This window comes from Coturnix japonica, chromosome 12 (genome assembly GCF_001577835.2).
Source record: "Coturnix japonica isolate 7356 chromosome 12, Coturnix japonica 2.1, whole genome shotgun sequence".
In the NCBI taxonomy this organism is placed as follows: domain Eukaryota; kingdom Metazoa; phylum Chordata; class Aves; order Galliformes; family Phasianidae; genus Coturnix; species Coturnix japonica.
The window spans coordinates 8,079,508-8,104,202 of NC_029527.1; the positions used below are offsets into that span (position 1 = coordinate 8,079,508).

At 47.0% G+C, this 24,695-nt stretch overlaps 1 protein-coding gene across 6 annotated transcripts; it reads right to left on the minus strand.

The window, feature by feature from the left end:
- Positions 1-1,140: 1,140 nt before the first annotated feature.
- Positions 1,141-23,993, minus strand: SLC41A3 (solute carrier family 41 member 3). 6 transcript variants are annotated; one of them, XM_015875081.2, is made up of 11 exons: positions 23,883-23,993; positions 21,426-21,745; positions 13,016-13,123; positions 12,556-12,627; positions 11,618-11,762; positions 9,911-10,057; positions 7,906-8,050; positions 7,145-7,224; positions 5,256-5,390; positions 4,232-4,380; positions 1,141-2,017 (listed from the first exon to the last, which is right to left on the minus strand). In XM_015875081.2, the coding sequence occupies exons 2-11, from the start codon at positions 21,714-21,716 to the stop codon at positions 1,832-1,834; spliced, it is 1,458 nt and encodes a 485-aa protein (XP_015730567.1). In that variant the 5' UTR covers positions 21,717-21,745; positions 23,883-23,993; the 3' UTR covers positions 1,141-1,831. The 6 variants fall into 6 exon arrangements, with proteins under 6 accessions (XP_015730567.1, XP_015730566.1, XP_015730571.1 ...); XM_015875080.2 differs by lacking the exon at positions 23,883-23,993 and adding an exon at positions 23,273-23,399; XM_015875085.2 differs by lacking the exon at positions 23,883-23,993 and adding an exon at positions 23,273-23,397 and having other exon boundaries at positions 21,710-21,745.
- Between the last annotated feature and the right edge of the window lie 702 nt (positions 23,994-24,695).

The following is a 24,695-nucleotide window of genomic DNA, read 5'->3' on the forward strand; positions in this document are numbered from 1 at the left end:
CCAGCCACTCACTGCAGCTGTGTGCTTGGGGCTGACAGGTGGTGGGGAGAGATAAAGGGGGAGAGGGTGCCCCAAACTCTGACACCTCCCTGCCACAGAGCTGCTGCAAACATGTCCCCCCACTCAGTTGGTGTGCGGTCATTTACCCTTCAGGAGGCTGGGAAAGAAGGGAGGTAACAGCCTCTTTTTGTCTAGAGCGTGCTTTTCCCCATGCTGAGTCTCCCAGCACTGATGTCACCCCTGTGCAAGACCCCAGCCCTACAGCAGGAGCAAAGAAACAGCCGCATCCAGCAGTTAGCTAACACAGCAATCCCAAGTACTGAAGAGCTGGCAGGGCCTTAAGCAAGGCAAGGGGCCTTGACCTTCTGATTTCCCTGCTCTAAAACACACAAATGCAGGCTATTATTATAGGCAAAGTCCAGTGGAGTTTGATCCCTATTGTTAACTCCTGACTCCTTGGAGGAAGCTATTGCTGCTTTGATTTCAGTGAGAATTGATTGCCCTCAACCCCATGGGTCACCCCAGTACATGGCTGGGAACACAAGACAGCCACCCTGCAGTGAGAATGCAAAGAGTCCTTTGCCAAGTTCCATACACAGAGGTCCCAGATTCACCGTGCAAAGGATGGATGGTGAGGGTGGAGAGCAAATAGGTTTTAATTCTAACCTGAAACATGAGCTGCCAAAATCCATCGTTGGTTAGGAAACACTGATTTTGCTCAAGTCCTGTTAGAATTGTGTTGTCCAACACTGAAAGGAAGAGAAAGCAGCAAACAAGAAGTTCACGGACTCATATAATCATTGGATTTGGAAGGGATTTTTAAAGACCTTCTGGTCCAATCCCTGCAACAAATATGGACACACACAGATCCATCAGGTGGCTCAGAGCCCCTCCAGTCTGGCCTTGAGTATCTCCAGAGATGGGGCATCCACCATTGTGTCAGTGCCTCACTGCCCTTATTGCAAAAAAAATTTTCCTGTATCCAATCTAAATGCCCCCTCATTTAGTCTGAAACCATTTACCTGTGTCCTATCAGACCCCACTAAAGACTCTGTCCTATTTTTTTCTTAGAGCTCTCTTTTAGATACTGAAAGTTCCACCTGCCAAGTCTGAACTAGAAAGAGGCAGAGCCACAACAAGGTAAAACCAGCCCTAAATGCACCACGTGGCAATTTTTAACCACTTTATTTGTGTGTGTGCGTTTCTATAAACATCTTAACTAATGGACATTTCATAAACCGTAAAAACAAACCCAAAGCTCCTGCTCCCAAAACACAATCAATCCAGCTGGTTGGACAGCAGCAATGGCGCTGTGCAGGTAGGAGCTGTCTCATCCTCCTACCAGGAGCCAACAGGGCTCAGAACCCCTGTGTCTTAGCGATGGAGAGGGGAAAACAAGACCTGGGTGCTCTCCTCCGCCAGGGAGAGAAAAGGGATGCATGAACTATTTGTACGGTGAATGAGATTTGGACGGAGATGTGACATCAACTCACAGGACTGGATGCAGACAATTCAACAGGCTTTAGAGCAGCCTTGCAGGCTGTTTTGGTGCTGGGGACTGAAGCCAATCAAAATGCTCATCGCCATATGGCACCAAATTCTCCTTAATGCTGCACTGGCTGGGTGCAGGTGTGAGCAGCAGGTGCTGCTTAAAACCAGCTTGCTCACATGCAATGGTACAAAGTCTAGGGGTGCTGACTCCTCCATACAGGCGAGCCCAGCTTAAGGCACGATGGGGAGGAGAGGCAGGGCGGTGGGGTCCAACCCAGCCTCCACTGTCCCAGAGAAATGTGCCGTGTCGAATCAGTGACATGGAGCAGCACACAGTCCTTCAGTTGCCCAGGTTCATGTCTGCACCGTGGATGAGCCAAACCAGACGGAAACAGACTGCGAGGAATCCAGTGCCCAGGAGATCCCCCAGGGCAGTGAGGTAGGGGATGGAGAAATTATCGGGATCCAACGACTTCCTCCACATCAGGCGCACAATGAGGTCGGCCACGTAGAGCAGGATTCCCACCTGGAGAGGCAACACAGGCAGTACTGTGAGTAACAAGAAAGCAATGCACAGCCTCCATCAGCTCACAGGCAAAATGTTGTAGCCATGGTCAAAGTGACATGACCACAGCCAATGTGCCAAAGCTAATGAGCATCTCTAAGAGGTCTCCAGCTCACCAGAGGGTCAGTGTTTCTCTACAGGATGAAGCTGCATCACTATAGTTGGCTTTGCATCCCTGCAAACCCTACTAGCTCATGCCCTCAGGTATTGCATTGCCCAGTATCACCCATGGTGCCGCAGCCCCCTGGCAGCCGTCCTGGTGCAAGGACCACAAATCAACTGCTCACCAACATTGCATGGACCAAAAACATCTCTCAAATGCACAGTTCTCATTTCCCGCACCATGAATGTTCCTATTCACTCCAGCAGGAACAGGACTGCCATGAATATGCATGCAAACTGCAAACTCAAAGCGTAAGTTTGTGGCCAGACTTTTTTCTCCTCATCTTTCTTGTTTGTTTTTTTTTTTTCCCCATTAGAAATTCAGATCTCAGCTGCTTTGTTTTGCCTGATCTCAGTAGACAACAGGAGTTCAAGGCAGTTTTTACATCCAAGTTACCCCAAGCAGCACTGACACATTAAAAAGAGAAAAACATTTCTTTGTTTTTCATCTCAACAACTTCAAAATCTTTGCTGTGATTTCTTTTTATTCCTGTTTAGCTCCTGATTCTGATAAACAGATGGAGGATAAAAAAATACTTCTCTTAAAGATTAAAGACTGTCTAGTTAACTGAATTAAGAGGGCAGAGAGAGTTTGCACTCCACTTCTCTGGTCCCTCCATAGGAGACCACAACTGAATAGGAACCAAAGACAGATGTGGCATTTCTAAGGGAGAGGTGGGAAGAGCAAATTAAATAAGCAGAATCACAGAAACTAAAGCTGGATAGAAACTAAAGGGTCCTCCTTCCACTTGAAACCCACTATGTCATGTTTCATTCCCAGTGACCACAGAGAAAACATTAATCTGTCCCTTCCTACAGAAACCCAGCAGTTTAAACAAAGGCTGTTACCAGATTTTTCCCAAGCCTCTCTTCTTTAGACCAGCTAACCCCACTCCATTCAATTCTGAGGTCGTATTTTCTCAGCCTCTGATCTTTCTCTTTGGGCTTCCTCCAGTTGACCCAAACTTCCCCTTCTCATTCTTTCTGGTTGCATTTATGAATTGTAATGGGGGGAAAGAAAGAACCAGGCTGAGCATACTCTGGGCTCCCTGGGAGTCTTCCTGGGTCAGTGGTGTTGCTGGGATCCTGCTCTTTACTCTGGCATTTATTCAGCGTATTTTCACGCTTGGCTTTGGTTGAGGAGTTACCTCAGTGCATAAAGAAAAGAATAAATATTTTCCTTTGCAACTACAGCTGTGGTGCTGGGCTTAGGGTTGTGCAAAGGTCAAGAAAAACTGATTGTTTACACATGCAAGGAATTTACCCGTGGACACACGACTGTTTGTAAGGCAAAGCAAGAAGCCAGTTACCTCGCCCTGCAACCTAATGAATCACTGATTTAAAAGGGCAAGCAAAGCCAGAGCCTCTGTGACTCTGTGACATGCACATGCATTTCTGAATGAGATGGGAAAGTTTACAGAGCACTGAAAACAGTGAAAGGGAACAGGCAGAACAAATTGGATAACTGTCCATTTCTGACCCAGAACCTTCACTTTCAGAGATGAGCTTCCCAGGGCTGCGCTTTCCCTTCACTACTGACACATTTGGCCCTCTGTCCAGAGGGAACCCCACATCCTTACTGTTATTTGTAAAAGTGGTTTCAAAATGAGTAAGGAAACCTGCTGGCTGGGGCTCGTAGCCTCCCACTTGCTCCTTAGTGGGATGACTGGGAATAACTGGGGCTTAGAAACTCCAGGAGTGAATATGGTTTAAAAAGGCACAACCTACAGCAAGAAGTACCTGCTTGCTATGTTTCCCTGCTTAATGCAGCTCAGCTTATGATGGTAATTTGTTCCTCATCTCACCTCTAAACCCTCTTAAAGGTAGTTGCACGCCTATGGGAAACTGAGACCTTTGCAAACTGGATGAAGTATTATAGGTGTACAGAAGATAGACAATGCTGTACTTAAAACAAATGGAAATAGGGTCATTGCTAGGAGCCTGTCTCTCAGCCTGTCCACCTAAGAATGTTTTGCTTTCATGTTATTTTTGGGACGAGAGTTTGGGGCTTACCTGCAGCAAAGCAGCAATCAGATAAAACATCACAAATGTGAAGGACAGAGATGTGTGGCCTCCTTGAAGCAGGTGGATGGCGTAGAGGAACACAAGGTGCCCTGGGACAACCAGGAGGAACAGGACTCGGGCTGACTTGGAATTCACCTCTGCAGAGGACAGACAGAAAGAGTGATCACAGTGGCTGCAGATGGTGGGGAGAGGACAGAACATGGCTGCATGGTATAGTGGTGGTAGGCAGAGTTGGGACTGTCTCCTCCCACCAGACACATTGCTAATGTCTTTGCAGCTATTTGGAGCATCTGCAGTATCAACCCAGCAGTTCTGTCTGTCACTGAAAACTGTGCCAAAGACGTGCTCCATGCTGATCCTCTCACTCTACATCTTCCACACACTCCTCTCCAAGAGCTCTCTGCCTCCCACTGATTCTGCTCTGCCTTGCTTCAGCCCACTTCCCCAGTTTTTCAGTCTGCTCCAGCAGTAACTCCCAACCTAGCAGGGAAAATCAAGGGGAACCTGCAATCCAAAAGGACAACAGATTGAGATCCAGTTTTGCTGATGTGAAGCTTTATCCATTGCTGAAGATGGAGGAATTGTTGATTTTCAGCAAAGTTATGCTCTATTTGCTCCCCTTTCCACACTTGATGGCTCTAGGCTGGCCACGGATAAAACAACCTCCCGTCAGATAACATTTGGGATTCCTTTTCAATTACTTTAAGTGCTCCCTGAAGAGCAGTTTCTTACATGTTAGAGAGCAGGTATGGGTTGATGCCTTAATGGTTGGACTTGATGATCTTAGAGGTCCTTTCCAACCTTAATGACTCCATGTTTAAGTACACACAAAAGCTTTTTTTCAAAGCTCCTACAACACACGTGTTGCTCTCCAATCTGAGGATCTTCCCTGCAAGGGAGAAAGGGAGTTCTGCCTTTGAAACCCACCTAGTCCTTCTCCAACCAGGCTGGATAAAGGAGCTATCTGTGATGACGGGCCTTGAGACATGGACACCTAGGTTTCAAGGTCTACCTGATGAGAAGAATGTGGTGCATGGATTGGGCCAATTCTGCCTCATCTTGTATGGCAAAACTCCAGGCATGCTCCAGAAATGTAGGAATGTGGAAATACGGCTGGCCTGGATGGCGACCAGATTCCCTCCAACACCTATGAGGACGAAACAAATTAAACCTGTAAACCAACTTTACTGCAGCAGGAAATCCAGCCTCAAAATTAACCCAAGATGTGCCATTCACTTACAAACTCTCAGGGAACAGCAGTGAGAGAAAGGGAAAATCTGATCCCACTTGTCATGGTGATGTTGTGCTATTCACCTGACAGGAACAGCTTTTAAAAATCAAGAAGTCTCCAGTGATCATCTCCTTCTGAATGCTTTATTGGAAACATTTTCCCTGGCTTCTCAGCACTAGCAGCAGATGCAACGTGGCTTCTGAAGATGATGCAATTGCACCTGGTTTGATGCAGTCTGTGAGCAACACCTGGGGAAAGCAGTGCAGGCAACGGCAGCTGCCACTCACGGTCACCTCTTGGATTTACTCAGCCAGAGAACCATTGTTGTTTAAAAGACAATAAACATCATGGAGAATGATTATGTGCCTGTTTAAAGGCATCTTGACACACTTGTCAAATGAAAAGAAATCATACGAGAATGAATCAGAGCCCAAATATGTTAGGTAATTAAAAGGCAATTAATTCCTTCCAGATTGATTAATTCCTGCAAACATGAAAATGCTGCTATATTTTCCAGCAGAAAATAGAGGGCTGATGATCTGTGGAGCAAACCTCCACCACCCTGAGTGTGTGCAGGGTAGAAATGACACAGAAAATTAACAGTGAGCCAGATCCTACAGGCTTACCTCACATTTTCCCTGCCTTGCAGAAGGAAATACCCCATTGCTAAATGTGAGATTGAACTGAGTGGAATTGAAAAGATGGGAGCTTTCTGAAACACGCTTTGCAGGGTTCCCCTGCACATGGAAAGCACAGAACTACCTGTGCAAAAACACAGAGCACTATGTAACTGAGAGCAGCTCTGCCAAACAGTCTACACACCCCCACACAATGGTGTCTGGGTCAGCCATTGTTCAGCAGAACTGCTGTTGACGTACTTTCTTAATCAAGCTCTTTGGCTAACCAGGCTGGAAAGAGATTGTCAGCAAGGCGTCCGTCTTCACGCAGATCTAGAAGGTGACAGCTGGGTGACACCCTATGACATTGCAAGAGGACACAGTGCTTTGGCAATGGCACGAGGCCTTCCCTAGGAACGTGGGTTTTCCCTGGAACGGGTCTACAAGAAATACCATAATAGCAGAAAAACAACCCAGTGGAACCTCCGTGATGCCAGGATCCCTGGTAGTTTATAGCTATGCATTCATGTGTGTATAACTGTGAGGCTTAATACAAATATACACACCAAATATATATATTATATGTATATAAATATAAATCTACACATATAATCTTGTATACATACACATATATCTATAATCTTAATATACTAATCTTTATCAACAATCTGTTAAGGCGATGATTGCACAGCTCAAATTGCTGAGTGGAGAGAGACATGGTAAATGGATTTATTGTGACACCCGTAGCAGATATGATATTATGAAAGTGAAGGTGTCAGCACTGCTATCACAGGTACCCATCAGCTGCTGTTAACCTTTTCAACAGCTCTATCATTTTTCAGACCTGTCTGCTATTTTGCACCAGAGATGCTTCAAAATACAAATAAGTAGGGATGTAATGGGAACTAGTAGCTTCACTTCCACTGGTGATGGGAGAGGGATTTGAACACGGTTCTCTGTGTAGGGGCAACAGTAGATAGCATAACCCTTGAGAAGAAGGGGGAGGAATAAATAAAGACATGCGTATGTTTCATGATTATATGTCCAACCTACCATTGATCACAGGTGTGAAAACTGCCATGCCTTCAAAGTTTGGGTCAGTTACAGTTTTGTCCAAGATGAGTCCACCAATGCTGTTGGAAAAGGAGAGGCAAAGAAGGTGGATCAGTCTCACTTCCCCAGGGCAATTGCTATGCTGTGAAAACAGCACGCTGAGATGAGTTGCTGCTTCCTCCCCATTGCCAGTGCTGGAACGTTCCCTATAGCAGATATTTACTCCTTTTACATCTGTTTTTTCTGATAGATAGCCTTGCATTTTTTGTTCATGGCATAAGGAGATCAGGAACCTCTCCTTGAGCATAACTGATACTAGCCAGGGAAGCTTTATCATCCTTGCCAAACTTCTGCTAAACCTCTAGACTGACCTTAGCAGGGTTTTAAAACTCTCTCAGATCTCAGCTGAGTATGAATGATGTAGCATGGGGGGAATGAACCAGAGTCTTTGTTTACAGCTGGAAAAAGATGAGGCTGAATTTTGACTGTTTGTGATGGTCATCATCAAGCTTTTAGGTTTCCTGACTGGAACCACACAGTAGGTAAATGCACAAGTGCAATTTAAACTGATGACTCCCAGTCATCCAGGAGCTCCATATCTCCATTCTAACAGCCTGCTGGAGGGCCACCAATGGCTGAGAAACACAGGATAAATAACCTTCGGCTGTTCCCTCCAATTTTTATGACTTTCTACATGAGCATGGGACCTCCCTGCAGCATGCCCACTTGAGTGGGTTTGGGGAAGCGGTTTGTTGCCTTACCTGCTGATGCTCATTGCAACGATGACCGGCTGCCACCCAGACTTCAGAACTTCAGCGAGGGAAGGACTTTGCTTGGCAATAGCAACCCAGAGAGGGATCATGATAATGAAGATGGCACAGATCAGAGGTGAAAGGTATTTCATATCTGGCAAGGAAAAGAAACCTTGAATCAAACACCCCTGGCTTCACAGGTTGCCAAATTTACTTATATTGAGTAAAGTCTGGAAGAAAGGCAGCAGGGCTCTGGCTCAAACTGAGAAGCGTTAACAGAAAAATCACATGAACCAAGATGCTCCCCACATGACCACTTCACTACACCACAGAAATCCATAATTAACCTCTGAAACTACTGCTAGAGGATGTTATTCCAAAATCAGCAGGATTCAAAGCAAGCTACGTTTGAAGATGAGCAAGTCTCCAACTTCATCTCTAACTAAGCAAGACAAAAAGTTACAAGCTTTCTGGCTTCAGGGTACAATTCAAACAGCAGGGTGAGGAGAGATCTCTCCTGTGTGCAAGCTGTACCACATTTAAGACAGACAGCTCATGCCTTCACCTAAAACAAGAACTAATAGATACCTTTGGTGATAAGCTAGCAGTCTCAGCAAGCAGCTGGCCTGCTTTATGGGGACAAATGCTCTCTTGAACATATAAGCCAATTAAGATCCAGGGTTTATTCCATTCCAGCTTACATATGTTTTCATTAAGAGCTTTTTCCGTTCAGTAGGGCCATAACCTTGGAGTGACCTTTAGAAGCAAATGAATTAAAAAATAAATGTGTGTGCAGCACTAAAAGAAAATAAACACGACTCAGAACCATGAGAAACACCTTCAAGCAATGGGGATGATGCCAAACCTTTTGATACAAAAATGTTTCTTCAACAAAGCTCTCCATCTGGTCTCTGTGCCGGGGCCAATGCCAGCGGGCTCTAACACAGACTTTGCAGGTAATCTGGGAGACTGCAGGCTCTAAGCATGCATCTTTCAAAATGACACTGCCAGGGCCTCGGGCTACCTGAGTAGCATTGATTTGATGATATCTTCCCCAAATCAAGGGCTCTTACATAAAGAGATGCGCTCTTTAAACGTGGCCTCAGTCAGCGCTGAAATGCAACCGCTTCTAGCTGCAGCCTTGTCAGTGCATTGACCCACCTGGAGTCATTTAAGATGGATGGGTTGTAGGACATTTAGCTGCTGTGCTGGGTCTCCTACCCCACTCTTGCTGTTTGGAGCCATTAATTACTACACACTGAGGAAGGAAATGGATTTATTCAACTGCCAACAATGCTGCCTCCCTTCCTGCTTTCAACAGCCAGGTGTCTGTGTGCATCATATTACTCATATCAAGAGGCTGAAACTATTTACACTGTTCTGAAGACATCACAGATGCTTCTTTGGTCACAGCCACAGAGGTCACCATGTTATTCTGCCATGTGATCCCTGAGAGATGTTATCAGAGGCACAGCTATGGAAAGACAAACTCACCTCACGGGGCGGGTGTGATGGCATCATGGAAAAACCCTAATGAAAAAAAACCCCACACCTCTGAAGCTAAAGGAGAGCTGGATGGAAGCGATCCATGGGCCTTTCCCTGCAATGTGTGCTCCCTTGCTCAGTGGCACATGGAAAGAGTTATTCAAACTGGGAACAGCTGCTGGTGCTGCTTCTGCTCAGAGGCTGAAACAACAGTTTGGATTTCAAATATGCTCATGGTAAATAGCAAAGCGCTTTACAAGCATATATCATCAAACTGCAACATGTTTTGAGTTTTTCAGCATCAACAGGTGCCCAAGCCTCTGCCAACTATCAGCACGACCAACCTCACAGCCACAACTCCCACAGAGCCCTGGGATCATGATACAATCTCCCCAGCTCCAAAAGGACATCACCTCGTTCACCCATGACGTTCCACATAAGAAGACAGGAAAATATTCTTACAAATACCAAGACCAGAAATGCCAGAAATGGGTAAGTACCCTTCAATAATCCAACAAGGGCTCAGTACCTATGTACTTGAAGAGCGTACTGCTGATTCCTGCCAGCAGGGAAAGGGTTATCAGGTCTCCAAGGCTTGCCGCTATGGGTGTGGCGATGTTGTCTGGGTTGATCCCAACTTTCCTGGCTCCGATGATCACTCCAATCATCACCAGACCTAGAGAAGACATAGAGCAGGCATCAGAGGGAGCAACCTGCTGTCTTTTCACCCTGGAACTGCTATCCTGGCACCCAGAGGGATGTGGGGTCTGGAAAAAGCAAGAAGCAGATTGCCCATAGTTGTACTGTGCAGCTACAGCCAACATGTCCCCAGGGATCCATCTGAAGGGTATCAGTCTGCCCTTATGAAGTTCACCAAAGGCATACAGGCAAATTCCAGGGATCAAAGGAGATACTACTATAGTAACAGGCAGCCCAAATGCAGCAGCTCCCCTCCTGAGCAGCCTAATCTCTGCTGCCTTGAAGCAGGACCAGGCACGAAGCACACATAGATAAGCACACAGCAGGCATGCAACAGCCTCCTGGTGCCATCTCCTGCTCAGGATTCTGCAGCATAAATATATTTTCCATATTAGACCATCATTTCAGAGAGTTTCAATCACACCTCCAAAAAGATGCAAGCTTTTCTATGGTAAGGAAAAACCTTTCAGCCCAGCCAAGCCCTCACACAGCCCAGAGTCTGGTGCACAGAATGGCTTATGTTGGAGGAGACCTTAAAGATCATTTAGTTCCAACCCCCTGTCATGGGCTGGTTGCCACCCCCAGACCAGGATGCTCAGTGCCCCATCCAACCTGGCCCTGAATGCTTCCATTCCTGCCCAGCCACAGACCTACCTGCTTCCTATCATGCATACCCACACACCTGTGACCAGGTCCATTGAGGAGATTAATGCTGGCTGTTTTTTAAACAACCGCTTCATCCAGTGCTCCTCATTAAAAGCATCTATAATCACCCTTTGACTTCCTCTCCAGGACATGCACTTGCTCTCATTTGTCCCTTTCCCTCCGAAAATGCATGGCACCCAACCTGCCAGTTCCCTCCATTCAGAGTGTCATGCTGCCCTCACATGGCAGACCCACAAAATGATCTTCAGCTGATCAGAGCTGATCTTCAATGATCAGAGCAGCTCCTCGCAATCCAGCACACCCTGGGGAAAAGGTCAGCCAGGGCTCAAGTTTGGAAAAGACCTCTAAAAGCATCCAGTCCAACCATCCTACCACCAATCCTGCCCACTGAACCACATCCCTCAGTGCCACATCCACACAGTTCCTGAACACCTCCAGGACAGTGACTCCATCACTCCCCAGGCAGCCTGTTTCCAATATCTCACATTACTTTCAGAAAAGCTTTTCTTAATATCCAACCTGAACCTCCCCTGATGCAACTTGAGGCCATTCCCTCTTGTTCTATGGTTGTTAACCAGAAGAAGAACCCAACCCAAACCTTGCCACAACATATTTATATACACATAGCATGTTTTTTTTGTATCAGGTAATACTGATTGCTGCTGTGGATGCCAAGAGCCCAGCAAACAGACCCCAGGAGATGAGAAGCGAGGACAGGGTGCAGAAGAAGTAAAAGCAGTGGGCATAGGACTAATGCTCCACATACCCCTCATCCCCATGCCAGGCCTAAGGGATTGCAGCTGAGCCAGTGGGACAGATGGGACAGGTTTTTCTTGTACCATGTTGGATCTGAGGAACCAAAATGACTCACCCAGAGAAAGTGCAGCGATGAAGGCTGTGGTCATACTGCTGGCACACAGCACCGCCGCTTGGTTCAGCTCCACAGAGCCCTTGGAGATGGCTCCCAGGACGACAGCATTAACAGCAGCCAGGAGTCCCACTACTGTGGCCTGGACCTGGAAGTTGAAGGGCAGATGGTGAGCCATCAGCTGTATCTGCTGCCCAGCTCTGTGCAACTGCAGTGTTTCTGCACAGTGAGGAGGGCACGTAAAGACTGGCAGAAATGCTGATTGCTTGTGTATTTAAGGAGCGTCTCTGTGAGACTCTGCTACATTCAGAAAGAATCTTGATGAAGTTGGGGGAAAAACGGTGCAGGACTGTAAAGGGCAGATAACACTTCAGCAAAGGACACTGAGTCCATCAGCAGAGGAATAGCTCTGGTCAACACAGAAATGGGCTCCCCGTCAACACAGCACTCCCAGCAAGCTGAAAGCTGTGAAAGGAGATAAGGGAAAGCACACAGACACATGCTGCAAACACTCTGTCCTTCCACATGCACCCTTTTGGGTTGGTTGCTGCACTGCAACAAGCAGAAAGAGCTTGTTTCTCCCATCTCTCCCCTCCTACCCAAGGCTGATTCCCAAATGCTGCATGGAAATGACAGGCTTTATCTAGGGGCTGCTGTGAAATGGGCTGTGCCACAGCTCCCCCTGCAAAAAGAGGTTTTTCACTATTTCAGTTTGTCCACAAAGGCAATGAATGTCTGGATCTGTTTTGCCTCTGAACCACAAGCTCCAGAGATGTACAGAGTTTTATTGGAGGCCAAGTCCCAAGCATTGCTGGACTCTGTTGAGAATATCTACCCCAAGTCAACAGTTCTGGAGCCAGAACTGATGGGAACAGATCCTGTCAGACCATGGCACAACAATCAGAAAAGGCCTCCTTCCTCTCCCAGCTGAAGTGACTCACCTGGATAAGTGCTAAATTGCAGGTGGCCATTTTCCACTGCTTCTGAGCATCATCCATCTGTCCAGTGTTAGCCTAGAAGTCAAGAGAGACACTCTGAAGACCCATCCCTGGGGTACAGGTGGCTGCTGAAGGTGGTTTCATCCTGTCCAGGTCACTAGCTGTAGAAAAGTAACCCAACCCCAAAGCTGACAATGGTGGATCTTTGTCTCTGTCCCATTTATGTTCCACAAGGATCAGCAACTGGCCACACAGGGATTAATTCACCTCCAAAGCAGACAGAAATTTGATGTTCCATTTACAAAATGAGGGCAAACGTATTATTTTAATACTCGCACACCACTGATTTCTACTTTGCGAACACAGGCTTGTCTCATACACAGTGGGTTATATAAAAGCAGCACCTCCTGATGACTGCCTTCCCTCCCCAGCCACCACCACCCTCCATCTTGTGAGCACTCACAGCAGTAGAGAGCCTGGATGCCAGTGTCATTTCAAGATTACCCTTCAGGCCAACCAAGGCAGGAACGAGGATAAAAACCTCTGTAATCGTCCGAAACACCTCCCAGTGCTAGAAAGGAAGAAAAAGATAGAAACAACCTCAGTTACGCAGACAACTTCAATGCTGTTTTGAAGGGGAGTGGGTTCCCATCTCACTGCATGCTCTATAGGTGTCTGCTCTGCACATCTGAGCAGATGTTGCATTTTGGGTGTGAAAGAAGCAATTTTTAGTTTGCAGCATTCTTCTGATCTCATGCATGGCAAAGATCTCTCCTGACAGGGTAGGAAACTTCTGGGGGGAAGCAGCAGATTTTGGAAAGCCACACATTTAAACTGTGCCTTTATAATATTTGCCAGGAACAACATGAAAAATAATTAAGGTTCACAAGCCAAATGAAATACAGCGTGCCCTCCATCCTTTGTACTGACATGAGATACACTAGTAACGCCTGTTGCTATCCAGATCCATGAGAACAAACACAGAGATCTGGAAATGATCTAACAGCAAGAAGCTGCGTCTGCCTTTCCTTACCAAATCTCTCACTAAGCACCTAAGGCCACTAATGGGAGTAAAAGTCTTTTTTGCATCTCTTCTCCACAGGCAGTTCCTAAATCTTCCTGTTACACGCACACTCTCAGCATAGCTGGAAAAAGGATTTTGAATTAAGGTATCCCATGAGCCCAAGCTGCTGGATTATCATTGCTCCTCTCAAACTGAGCTATACAAAACTCCTGAATCAGCTGCAACACCAGAGATGATCGGAAGCCTTAATAAAGTCTTTTGACTAACATACATCTTCTCTAGCACATCTACCGTGCAGTGCATTTCAATACAGTTCAGATGTGATTCTACGATTTCTCTTTCAGGTACTCACCTAATCCCTCCCATCCAGTCCCTATGTCATCCTGTGGCTTAGCTACGCATCACACAATAGATCACATCCTTTCATCCATTCTGGATGTTGGTTTCATACAAAGATACTGAATTCCGATGCCAGAGGACAAATAATGCCAATAACAGATCTCAGCTGTTTTTCACATCTCTTCACACCCCTGGAGGTGGACAGACCCGACAGATGTTAACAAATTCCCCCATCAGGCTGATGGGAAACGTACACAGGGTGTTTTGCTCAGACTGTGCCAGAGGAAGCTGTGGGAAGCAATGGTGTGGCTGTCTGCTGGGAACACTTAACAACACCCTTCGAGTCAACAGGAATGAAAGAAGGGCTGAGCCAGGCCCAAAGGTGTGGTGCAAGACTGCCCTTAGGGGTGCAGATAGGAGGCTGAACAATGTTATCGATACACATTTCCTAGCAGTGGTAACCTGGAAAGTAGCATTTCAAAATGTTAAAAGTAAATAATAGACAACAGAAGAGAGACCTTACTTGACACTCTGCTATTTGGTTTGAATTTGTCACTTTGCTACTTAAATACCTGAGAAAGAGGGTGGAGATCTCTTAAAGACACAAATCCCTCTGTCCCCTATCCCTTAAGTTAGGAATAAAGAAAGATCTAAACACATCTTTGACACCCTTGAAAGAAAGGAGAGCAAACAGCTCACAGTCACAATATAAAAAAGCCCAAACACTTAGAATACACAAATATGCTGACATCTGATGTATGTTTTGCACATCAAAAGATATGTAGGTCAGAAAGACACAAACTCAACTCTTTGCATTTTACTGTGCAGGTCACTTTGGGGCAATACAACTTCATTGTATTAACATAAGCTATGGTCTTTGTGTTAATGATGAATTTTCCTGATCTCAAGTCATTGCACCAGAAGGCACCTGAGGTATGATTTGTTTATGACGCTGCCTTACATATAATTACACTGAAAGGCCTTGAACAACCAATAAAGGAAGTATATAACTGTACTAATTAAAAGAAAAAAAAAATAAAAAGGCTGGTTTAATTGCTTCCATTTTCGTCTCATTAGTGACTCATTAAGAGCCTGAGGACAGATTCATAATGATTTATACCACAGTAGCGAGGACTGCATTGTGTTAGAGACAGCAGGTCTCCATGCCATCGCTCTGCAGGGCTGACAGGAGGAGTGGTGACGTGGCACAGCCTAACCCTACTGTCAGTCCCTGCGCTGCCCTCAGTCCCAGCTATGCTCTCTTACCTCTCCTGGGGCACCCATCCTCCCACAGCAGCAACAGGGAAAGCTCATAGGTTTGCCATTACCCTGAACAAGCCAACAGAAAGAGCAAAAGATCCTGGGTTCTAAAAGGCAAGCGAAGGCATTTATCAACAGAGAATAGGGATGTCTTATGTCTGTGACTTCAGTTTGGACTGCGTCCCATGGCAATGGAAGGGAAGAATGGAATGGAAACTTTCTCCTGAATTGTCTGGTTTGAACTTCAACCTGACTCTTCACCTGAGAAAACAGCAGATGGCCATTGCTTTGGGCATCCTTTTGTTACAGCGTGAGACCCAAATCCAAGCCTTGGTGTCTCTTGATTTGACAGGTCAGAAACTGCTTAATTCCTGTAACACTTGATGGACACAGATAAGTGCTTTCCACTTGGCTATACTGCTTATAACATCAGCCTGCAAATGATGGAGCTAGTTGGACACAGAGCCACTGTATCACTGAGTAAGAAAACAAGGGCAGCACCATCAAACTCACATGTATGCCCAAGATACCACGCTTGAGCTTGCCCACAGATCTCCCCATAGACACGGTAATTTCTAAGAATACTTTGCAGGGACTACACACAATGCAAAGCATCCCTCCATCAGATCATCCCTTGAAAAATGGGTAGACCACAAACTCCTGCACTCACTGCCATCTGCAGAGCGCAGCTGTGACTCTTAGAGCACTGGCTCCCTCCTCTGGGAGCTGAATCCATCGACTGATGGCTTCTATTTCATCATAATTGGAAACATCTTCACCAAAAAAAAAAAAAAATATATGCTTCCTATTATCGTGCCTCCTGCATGACCCCATTTCTAAGAGTCTAGCAAGCAAATACACAAAGCAGATTGCTCTCTGGTATTTTAAAAGAACATGTGTAATGTAGGGATACAAGGCTTATGTTTTCCATCAGTTCGGATACAGTCACATTTTTAACAGAGCACAATTCTCAGCAAACGCATTGGGTTGCTCTTAACAAAGACCTATTCACCTGCCAAGGGTATGGAGCAGGTACGTACTATGTCTTTATCCTTCCCTGAGATACCTGGCCAAAGATAACTGCTAACAATTAATATCTTGGGAAGTTGGAGAACTTCTGTAATGCTGCAAGACAGGTCTGTGCCTAAGCACTGCACAACAAGGTGGAGACGACAAACACAGCATAGCAACAGCTGTGCCACTCCAGTTAACCCTTCTTTGATATTCCTCATATTCCCCATTATTCAATGTCTTCATTTCTTCCAGCGCAAGAAAAAACAGCAAGGTATTGTCTTTCCAAACACCCCCGTGTCCATATTTAGCTCCTGCTGTGGTACTAATGCCAGAGAATCCAATGTACTCCAGTGAACTCGGACTGCAGGGTATATCCTTGGGAAGTTCTGCCAGCCTTTTGATTTGTAAATCCACTGGCATTAGATGCCCAAAGTAGATCAGATTTTGCATTTATATTTGTGCCACTGGTACGAAGAGAAGATGGATGAGATAGATTCTGCTTGTGGGCAGAGCGATGTAAATTCAGCACAACTCCTTGGAAGTCAATGCAAGTTGCCCCAAATTTACACCCACCTTAGAACGTGGCCAAGAAGCACTCAGTTTGCAGGCAATGCTTATCTCTTTATGCCGGCATGCCTGTCATCCCAGTATCTAAATACCTCCTAGACCAAAGATTACATTAGGTTGTTTGCAAAGAACTGGAAGCATAAACTTGCCCGTAAATGAGGTAGTTAATAACAACCTTGACCTAGATCTCCATATCAGCCGCTTTTGCGGCAAAGAACTAACATCACCCAACAGGGGCAATGGCTGCAGGCTGATCAGTTGTACCTGAAGGGTTTACCTGGGCGTAGTCAGTGAGCACCAAGTCCAAAGGCAGACCAGCTGAATGCTACTGTCCCACTTTCCAAGTTGCCCATAGACAGACCTAGTAGGAGACAGACAGCATCCCTCTTCTAGCACAGGACAAGCATACAGCTGCTGGGCTGACTGGCTGCCAGGTCTATGTGCATTAAAAACAAACCAGCACAAATACTCGAGATCAGTGAAGTAGCCCACCCCTCTCTATTGAAGCTGCCTAACCACATGTACCTACTTGGACAACATCCATCAAGAGCCCAGCTGCTACCATGCCCAAGCCAGCCAGAAGGAAGGGCACGAAAATCTGGGAGGCAATGGAGAACGACGTCTCTGGGAGAAATCCACTGGCTGACCTGGTTAGCTTGCAGGTGAAACCTCTCAGCTTCTGGCCATGAAAGCACAGCTCCAGTTCTAACTGGGTGACCACCATGGTCAGCCACTGCTACCCCATGCTCAGCAGGGCAAACAGGGGAGATCAGGACATCACATGGATCTTCCTGGTCACTAGCTCTGGAGTCAAAAGCAATGTTTTTCCTCAAGCTCCAACGATGATGATGAGCTGTTTTATCTTCTCCTCCTCCTAGGAGCACGTCCTGAGGGTTGCAGCAAAGGTATCCTCCAAAATTGGTTCAGCTGGGTTGAGCTCAAGTGACAGCAAACTCGATGGCCACTATTTCTCCCAGTTATATCCAGGGGGGAATTATAAAAGATAAAAGAAGATCGTAGAGATATCTGTGGACCAACAGAAACGAGCCCACACCCCATTCAGCTCCCACCACCTCGGTAAAAAACCAGTAAGACCTGCTCAGGCTACAGCACTGAAAGAGTGACAGGTCATACAAGAATCCTTCAGCGTGCTCCAACGCACCAGTGTCCTTTCTCCTCAGGTTACATTTCTTGTCAGCCCGCGGCTCGCCTTTGATACGACAGTTTAATATATAAACCCACTGCAAACCGTCCCCGCTTCCCCTCACTCCCACCACAAGCGACGCTGAACTTTTCTCTCTGTCCCAATGCTGAAGAGGTGGGGAGTTAACAACCAGATCCGTTTTGCTCTCCCCCAAGGTGAAGGAAGGTCAAAGAAAGCATGAGTCCACGTTTCTCCTGGGCTGTTAAGATCACGCAGGTCCCATCCACAGGCGAGTGGCACAGCTGAATAGACTGGAGAGGGGATCTGCCCTTCCAGACCCCATTCCCCCTCGTCCTCTCTGTGTCTCAGCAGGATGGAACGACCGCGCTGTGCCAGCTGTACCTCTGAATGACTGGCTTTCAGGGGAGGAAAAAAAAAATAAAATCCAGAGAAGCAGCCAATAAGCTTCAAAAGCGAACACCCTTATCTGCTGTCATCACTTCAACTTTCTGCTAGTTTGCAAAGGCCAAGATAAGAGTCATAGCTAGAGCTTATTTAAGGTAGCTCTGTAATCTCACTGCTCCACGAGCAAGGCAGAGAAAGGGCGCACATTTCCGGGGCATGCTGTGAGCAGGTCTCCCTTCCCATCCTACAGCACAACGCTCCGCTTCTGCATGATCCCAGGAAGATATTGTCATTGAGGGGGGGGTCTCACCCCAGAGTCTCTGTGGTTGTACAGCTGACACAAGCCCAAGCACCAGAGCTGCACCACAGCCACATATGGCCAAGGAATTTGTATCCTGCTCGGTGACAACTCAAGTGAACGCTGCAATTCAAAAGTCAAGCATGAGGGGAAGAAGTCAGGGTGTGCTATTGGTGCTCCTTTCTAGCAATTAATGCAGGCAAGCTAACTGGATCACAGGGTCAAAAAGCACAATTTAGAACACAACGGTATAGATCAGTTTAGCAGAATGGCAACTGAGCTTTTTCACTATTCAGCTGTAGGTTCAAACCCAGCTATGCCCTACCGAAAGCAAACAAGTGAAAGCACACATTTGTGATCAAGTTACTCAGCCCAGTTCAAATTCAATGGTTAAACTGCACTGCCTTACTGACACGTTTTGTGTTAATTATCCCCTTTCCTGATAGTGGGAGATGTAAAAGATCAATGACTCACGGACTCTGCCCCATGCCTGGGTCCCCAGAGCTAAGTGCATTAGCAGGGCTGGACAGAGCAAAGCATACTTCTGCCTTGTAGATAAACAGTGAACTAAGGATATCCTCAGTCGCTGGGATGGCAGGTTTCTTTTGGTCTGATATGACAAACCAACGCAACAAGCCTATGGGTTGGGATGGCACAGCACATCTCTGCAAGCACAGCAGGGTGGGAAACAGAAGCCACAAATGGAAACTCTGTCCTTTCCAGGTAGGATTTTGGGACAGCCATAAAAGCCTTCCCCATGCCTCACTAGCTTGGTGACTGACTGTGTGCACCTCTTCCACCTAACAATAGCCTGGTGAGCTGAAAGCTAACACAGGCAGTATACTTCAGCTAATGTAAGTGGAAAAAAAACACCTCCACAATAGCTGGAAGAGGGAGGTTAATAAAAATCCGGTAGCAACCACACATGACCTGATCCCTTCATGCCAGCCAGGAACTTGGAAGCAAAGGCATGAAGGCTCAGTTCTGGTTAGAAACTAGAGACTTTGAGGAAACGAAGAATAAAGAACAAGCTCTGGGCAGCAGCTATGGGTTTCCAAAGGTCTGATAACATGCACAACTTATGTTACCGTATCTGCCAGCTGTACTGGCTGACAGGCAGAAACGTTAATGCAAAGGAAATATCAATGAGACCGAATGACTCAAATGACATTAAAAACCACAGCCTGTTCCAAAGCTTCAATATGGCAGAGTTTATGAGCTTATCACGCTTCGGCTCTCTGTTTCTAAGCAAGTGCCATAAAAAGCCTTCAACCAATGAATCAGAGTAGAGAAAGGTAATTGGTTCAGGTGACCTGTGCCTGTATGCTAGATCATTTCATTATGCATTTAAGGAATCCCTGCTGAAGTCCCACGCCATTATTACCAGGAAGGAGATGTATCACATTTTCCTGGCAAGGAGATGCACTGTATTTGCTCACAAGGAGACGCACAGTGCCTGAGAAGTGCGTTGCAAAGCAGCCGGAAAGAGATTACAACCAGGTGGGGGAAAAGTGCTGCTTGTGGCTGTACCACGCTTCATTGCAAACCCTGGTGATGTGCTCCACTGCCCTTCTCTGCGCACAAATACCCCACCAGCCCCTAACCCCGAGGAACCAGCCAACAGGTAGCACTGCTTCAGACCATCTGAAACAGAAATAATGTCATTTGTTGGGGACCTCGTCTGATCCCACATCTCCATGTGCTGTTGCAGTGCAAAAACAGGCAAAGAAAAGGCTCTGATTCCCTGATAAGACACATCCAAATCCATACCTATCTATGGAAAGTCACTGCGCTAACTGCCAAAGGCCTACTTTTCTAATGTGATGTTGTATGACTTGATTTCCCAGACTCTAAGAACTAACATGAAGCTTCCTTGTGAGCTCTTATTTGCATAGAGCAGAAACCATGTTTTTGTGGTTTCAGAGGAATAAGAAGTTTGTTTCACATTCTGTTTAAATTAGCGGTGCAGTCCTTCCTAAGAAAACACAACAAAAACTCTCTAAAGGAAGAAAACTCTTCCTACGTCATAATTCCATCAGCAGTTTCTCGCTGCAATCTCATGATGGGAAATAACACGTATTTAATGTCAGAAATCCATAGGAATGAGCAAATCCAACCACTCTGAAAAGTAAAAATGAAAGTCACAGACCTGTGCAAGTCAAGCAGCTGCTCAAGGCTCAAAATTCTCAGAACAGCCCTAGAATGACAGTCATAGAATCACTACGGTTGGAAAAGACCACTAAGATCATCTAGTCCAAACATTAACACATCACCACCATGCCTATTTTGTGTAAGGAGAACAAAGGTCTGCCACTTGTTCAGGACTTGCCCTGGTGTTCTCTGAAGGCGAAGTCTGCTGGGTATCGAGTGCATGTTAAGGTCAATTGAGGGCACTGTGTCACCATCCTTAAGCCTGGAGCAATTCTTCTAGCTCAGGGAGGTCAGCCTTAGGCTAATAGCAAAAGAACATTGCTCCAGATTTGTGAAAGCTGTCGCTACAATCACAGTAGTTTCAGTATCGCTGCATTTGGTAGCTCAGGGTAGCCTGACCCAGCACCTCGCTGGTTAGATAACACGTGTTAGCAAAACACACGCGGCACTCAGAGTCACCTACTGCATAAAGGCAATTTATAATCTAGGTATTAACTGCAGTTGTAAACTGTCTATAATCAGGTGTTCGTTGCCGCTATAAAGCTCTGCACTACTTTGCCACAGGAGGCAAGGTCTGCTCCCAGCTGTCACACAGTCTTCACTTGCTATCCCCAGAGCAAACCCCCTGCCTACCCCACATCAGGTGCATCAGATCAGCTCCCATCCCTTACCTGAACATAATCCAACACCATGCCTGCCAGGACCATGCCAAGCCCGGCCAGGAGGTAGGGCAGCAGCACCTGCAGGCAGATTGCACCGGCTGACTCTTCCCGGGATTTTGCCATGGACACTTTCTCCTCAGCCAACAGCTTCTGCTGGGCAGGCAGAGAGACATCCTCTGCTTCCTGGCTGCCAAGACGGCTCTCTTTATGTTTACCCTTGCCCTTTGCTTTGTGCCTGGATCGCTCTCCATTCCTGGTTTTGCCCTCTTTTTTCCTCTGCCGAGCTTCCTCACCTTTCATGGTGCCTTTCTTGAATCAAGGAATTTTTTCTGAAAAACAAAGTCAGAACCCATGAGATGATGAAGGAAGGTATGGGATGAATCAGGCACTGGAAACCCCCTGGTATTTTAGTCAGTGCACTAACCTCAAGGCAAATCACCGTCTATTCCTGACACCCTAGATGTCCTACTGACCTAGATGCTGGCACTTATTTTTACCTTCAAACCAATCCTAGAATGGACTGGTTGGAAGGGACATCAAAGATCATCTCATCCAACCCCCTGCCACGAATTGGTTGCCACCCATGGGATTAGACTGCCCAGGGCCCCATCCAGCCTGGGATGAATGAACACCTCCAGGGATGGCACTTCCACAGCTTTTCTGGGCAACATCTTCCAGTGCTTCACCATCCTCCAAATGAAACATTTCCCCCTAACATCTAACCTAAACCATCTTCCCCTTGCTTTGTCACTATTTCATTCCTCTCCTTCTATAACCACATCTCTCTTCCTAGACTTGTGCTCATACCAGAGTGCTCATTGAGCATCCTGTCTCCCATACTGGGAATACCAGGAAGGCTGTGAAGGGAGCTGCAGGTACCCTGCAGGTACCCTGTGCTATGGGTCCACCAGTTCTCGTGCTGGGGGTGATGAGGACCAAGGGGCTCAACAGAACCCAACTCTTTTTAGCATCTGATTTCTGGCTATGATCTTGGAGAAGGTCACATCCTGGTCATCCTGCAGTGCAGAAAAGGGTATAATCCACACCTAGCATAACAGAGTTAGCTGCCAATCGCTCCTCAATAGCATGTTAGAATCACAACATTGTTTGAGTTGGAAAGAACCTATAAAAGCTAATCCAACTCCTCTGCAATGAACAGGGACATCACAAGCTCCATCAGCTGCTGAGAGCCCACCCAGTCTGACCTTGAGTGTCTGCAGAGATGTTGCACCCACCACCTCTCCTGGCACCCTGTGCCAGTGCCTCGCTGCCCATATACTGTAAAAAACTTCCTCTTGTATCCCATCTAAATCCCCCTACTTTTAGTTTGAACAAAGTTTCCCTTGTCCCATCAGGTTAATTCTTCTATGTCCTGTCCAATCTGAATCCTTTTATTCCTTCTTGAAATGCGTTTTGTCACCCATGCATGTACTACGAGACTCACCTACCTAAACACAACCTGCCCTGACTCCACAGCACCTTCTAAGAAAATATAAGCATATCAAATCGTTATCAGTCCTCCCTTCTTCTGCCCTTATAGCAAGAAGTGAGATATAAGTCAGCTACCCTTGCCTGCCCCGCTAAGGGCACAGGCACTGCCCCAAATCTTTCCCCATTACCCGCTCAGTCTAAGGGCTGCTTGCTGCTCTCTGCTACTCCCATCCTGCAGGACACGCCCCAGATGCTCAACCTCAGCTCTTCCCCATTGCAATCCATCCTCTTCCTGCTCAACATCTGGAGAGGCCCCAGAAACAGCTGGGCGGGGGAGGAGAAGAGGGGAGGATGGCCAGCCTTAATCCCCATCTCCAGGACGAAACCCGCCCCGCATCCTCCCCCTTAAACCTCTCGGCTCTTACCAGCTCGGAGCCCTCCCCGGGCTCTGCCCGCGGGCGCAGAGGGACCGCCCGCCACGGCCGGGGAGCGGCTCGGAGCCCGAGGGTTCGAGCCCGGCCCCCGACGGCTCGGCGGCATGGGCGGTGCGGAGCGGTGAGTGGCAGCCGCCGGGCCGGCCCCAGAACCGGGCACGCACCGGGGGCGCGGCGTGCGGGCGAGCAGCGGCTGCAAGAGCTCCGTCATCCGCATTGTCACGGCCCTTCCCGTTCCCAGCAGGCACAGGATCCGGGGGGTCCTGCTGCCCCTTGTCCCTATTGCTCATGGTAGCAGGAAAGGTGAAACAGCAAGTTGAGAATATTTGTTTTCCTTTTTTTCCACCCTTGTTCTGACATTTAAACATCTCTTATTTCAAGCTCCCTGTGCAAAAGCCTTCCTCCAGTGCAATCAACAGCAAAATGCCTGCTGAATTGGTTTCACCCCCTCCCATACCAAGTCAATGTCAGCGCTGTGATTGCAGCATCCAACACACTCAAGCACATAAATCTCGTTAAGTATTGAAGGAACCGTACTCATGCATGTCTCGTGAATCACGCGGCTCGTATTTCCAGAACAATTGAGGATATTAAATCATACCTCAGGATCACAGCAACACTATATCCTGCTGAAGTCCATTGGATGCCAAACTGTGCTAAAGAGCTCCGAATGACAAAGCGGTGCCCTCAGGCCGGCAGGCTGTGGCTCAGTCAGGGTGCACCAATAGGGGCTGAATGCTTTTGTAAGTGACATTAACGAAAGCCCACAGCTGCTGTGTGCATCACCTGGCGAAGGGTGCTGCTGTAACCACGAGGCTTAAATTTCAGCTCGCTTGGTGTAATTTTATGTCTTCCTTTTGCAGCCTTGAGAGTGGTCAGAAGACGGCGTTTTCCAATGGGAAATAAGAGAGGAAGGGACATGGATTAGAACCCCATGACCTTGCCAAGCCGTTTTTAGAACTGTAAGATGTATTCTGCTATCATTTTACCAGCGAGCTTCAAGAAAAAATATCTACAGAGCAAGCAAAATGCCTCCTGGGAAGTGACTGACATGGACATGCTGGTGACCCCCATGAGGGATCTCCCATACGAGTTCCCAACACCTCGTCAGCCCCTGTCCTAGGCACAGGAGGAGACACAACCATGTCCTGCCCCCAGTTACTGTTGTACCACCTGGGTATGGTTCTGAGAATATCATGCTTTCCCTGAAGCCCAGCAGCACTGTTTAGATACGTCCCTGCCTTTGACGCAAGGGAACGGCTGCTGGACCTTGATTGCAAACAGAGCCCCCGTGACCTGGGAGCCCCTGAGCTCTCAGATAGGACGGCTCAGCTGCTCACTGCTGTTTGGGAAGTGCACAGCAGCACAAAGCTGAGCAACTCTGAGCTTAAATGCTTTCCTTCCCCACTGAGCT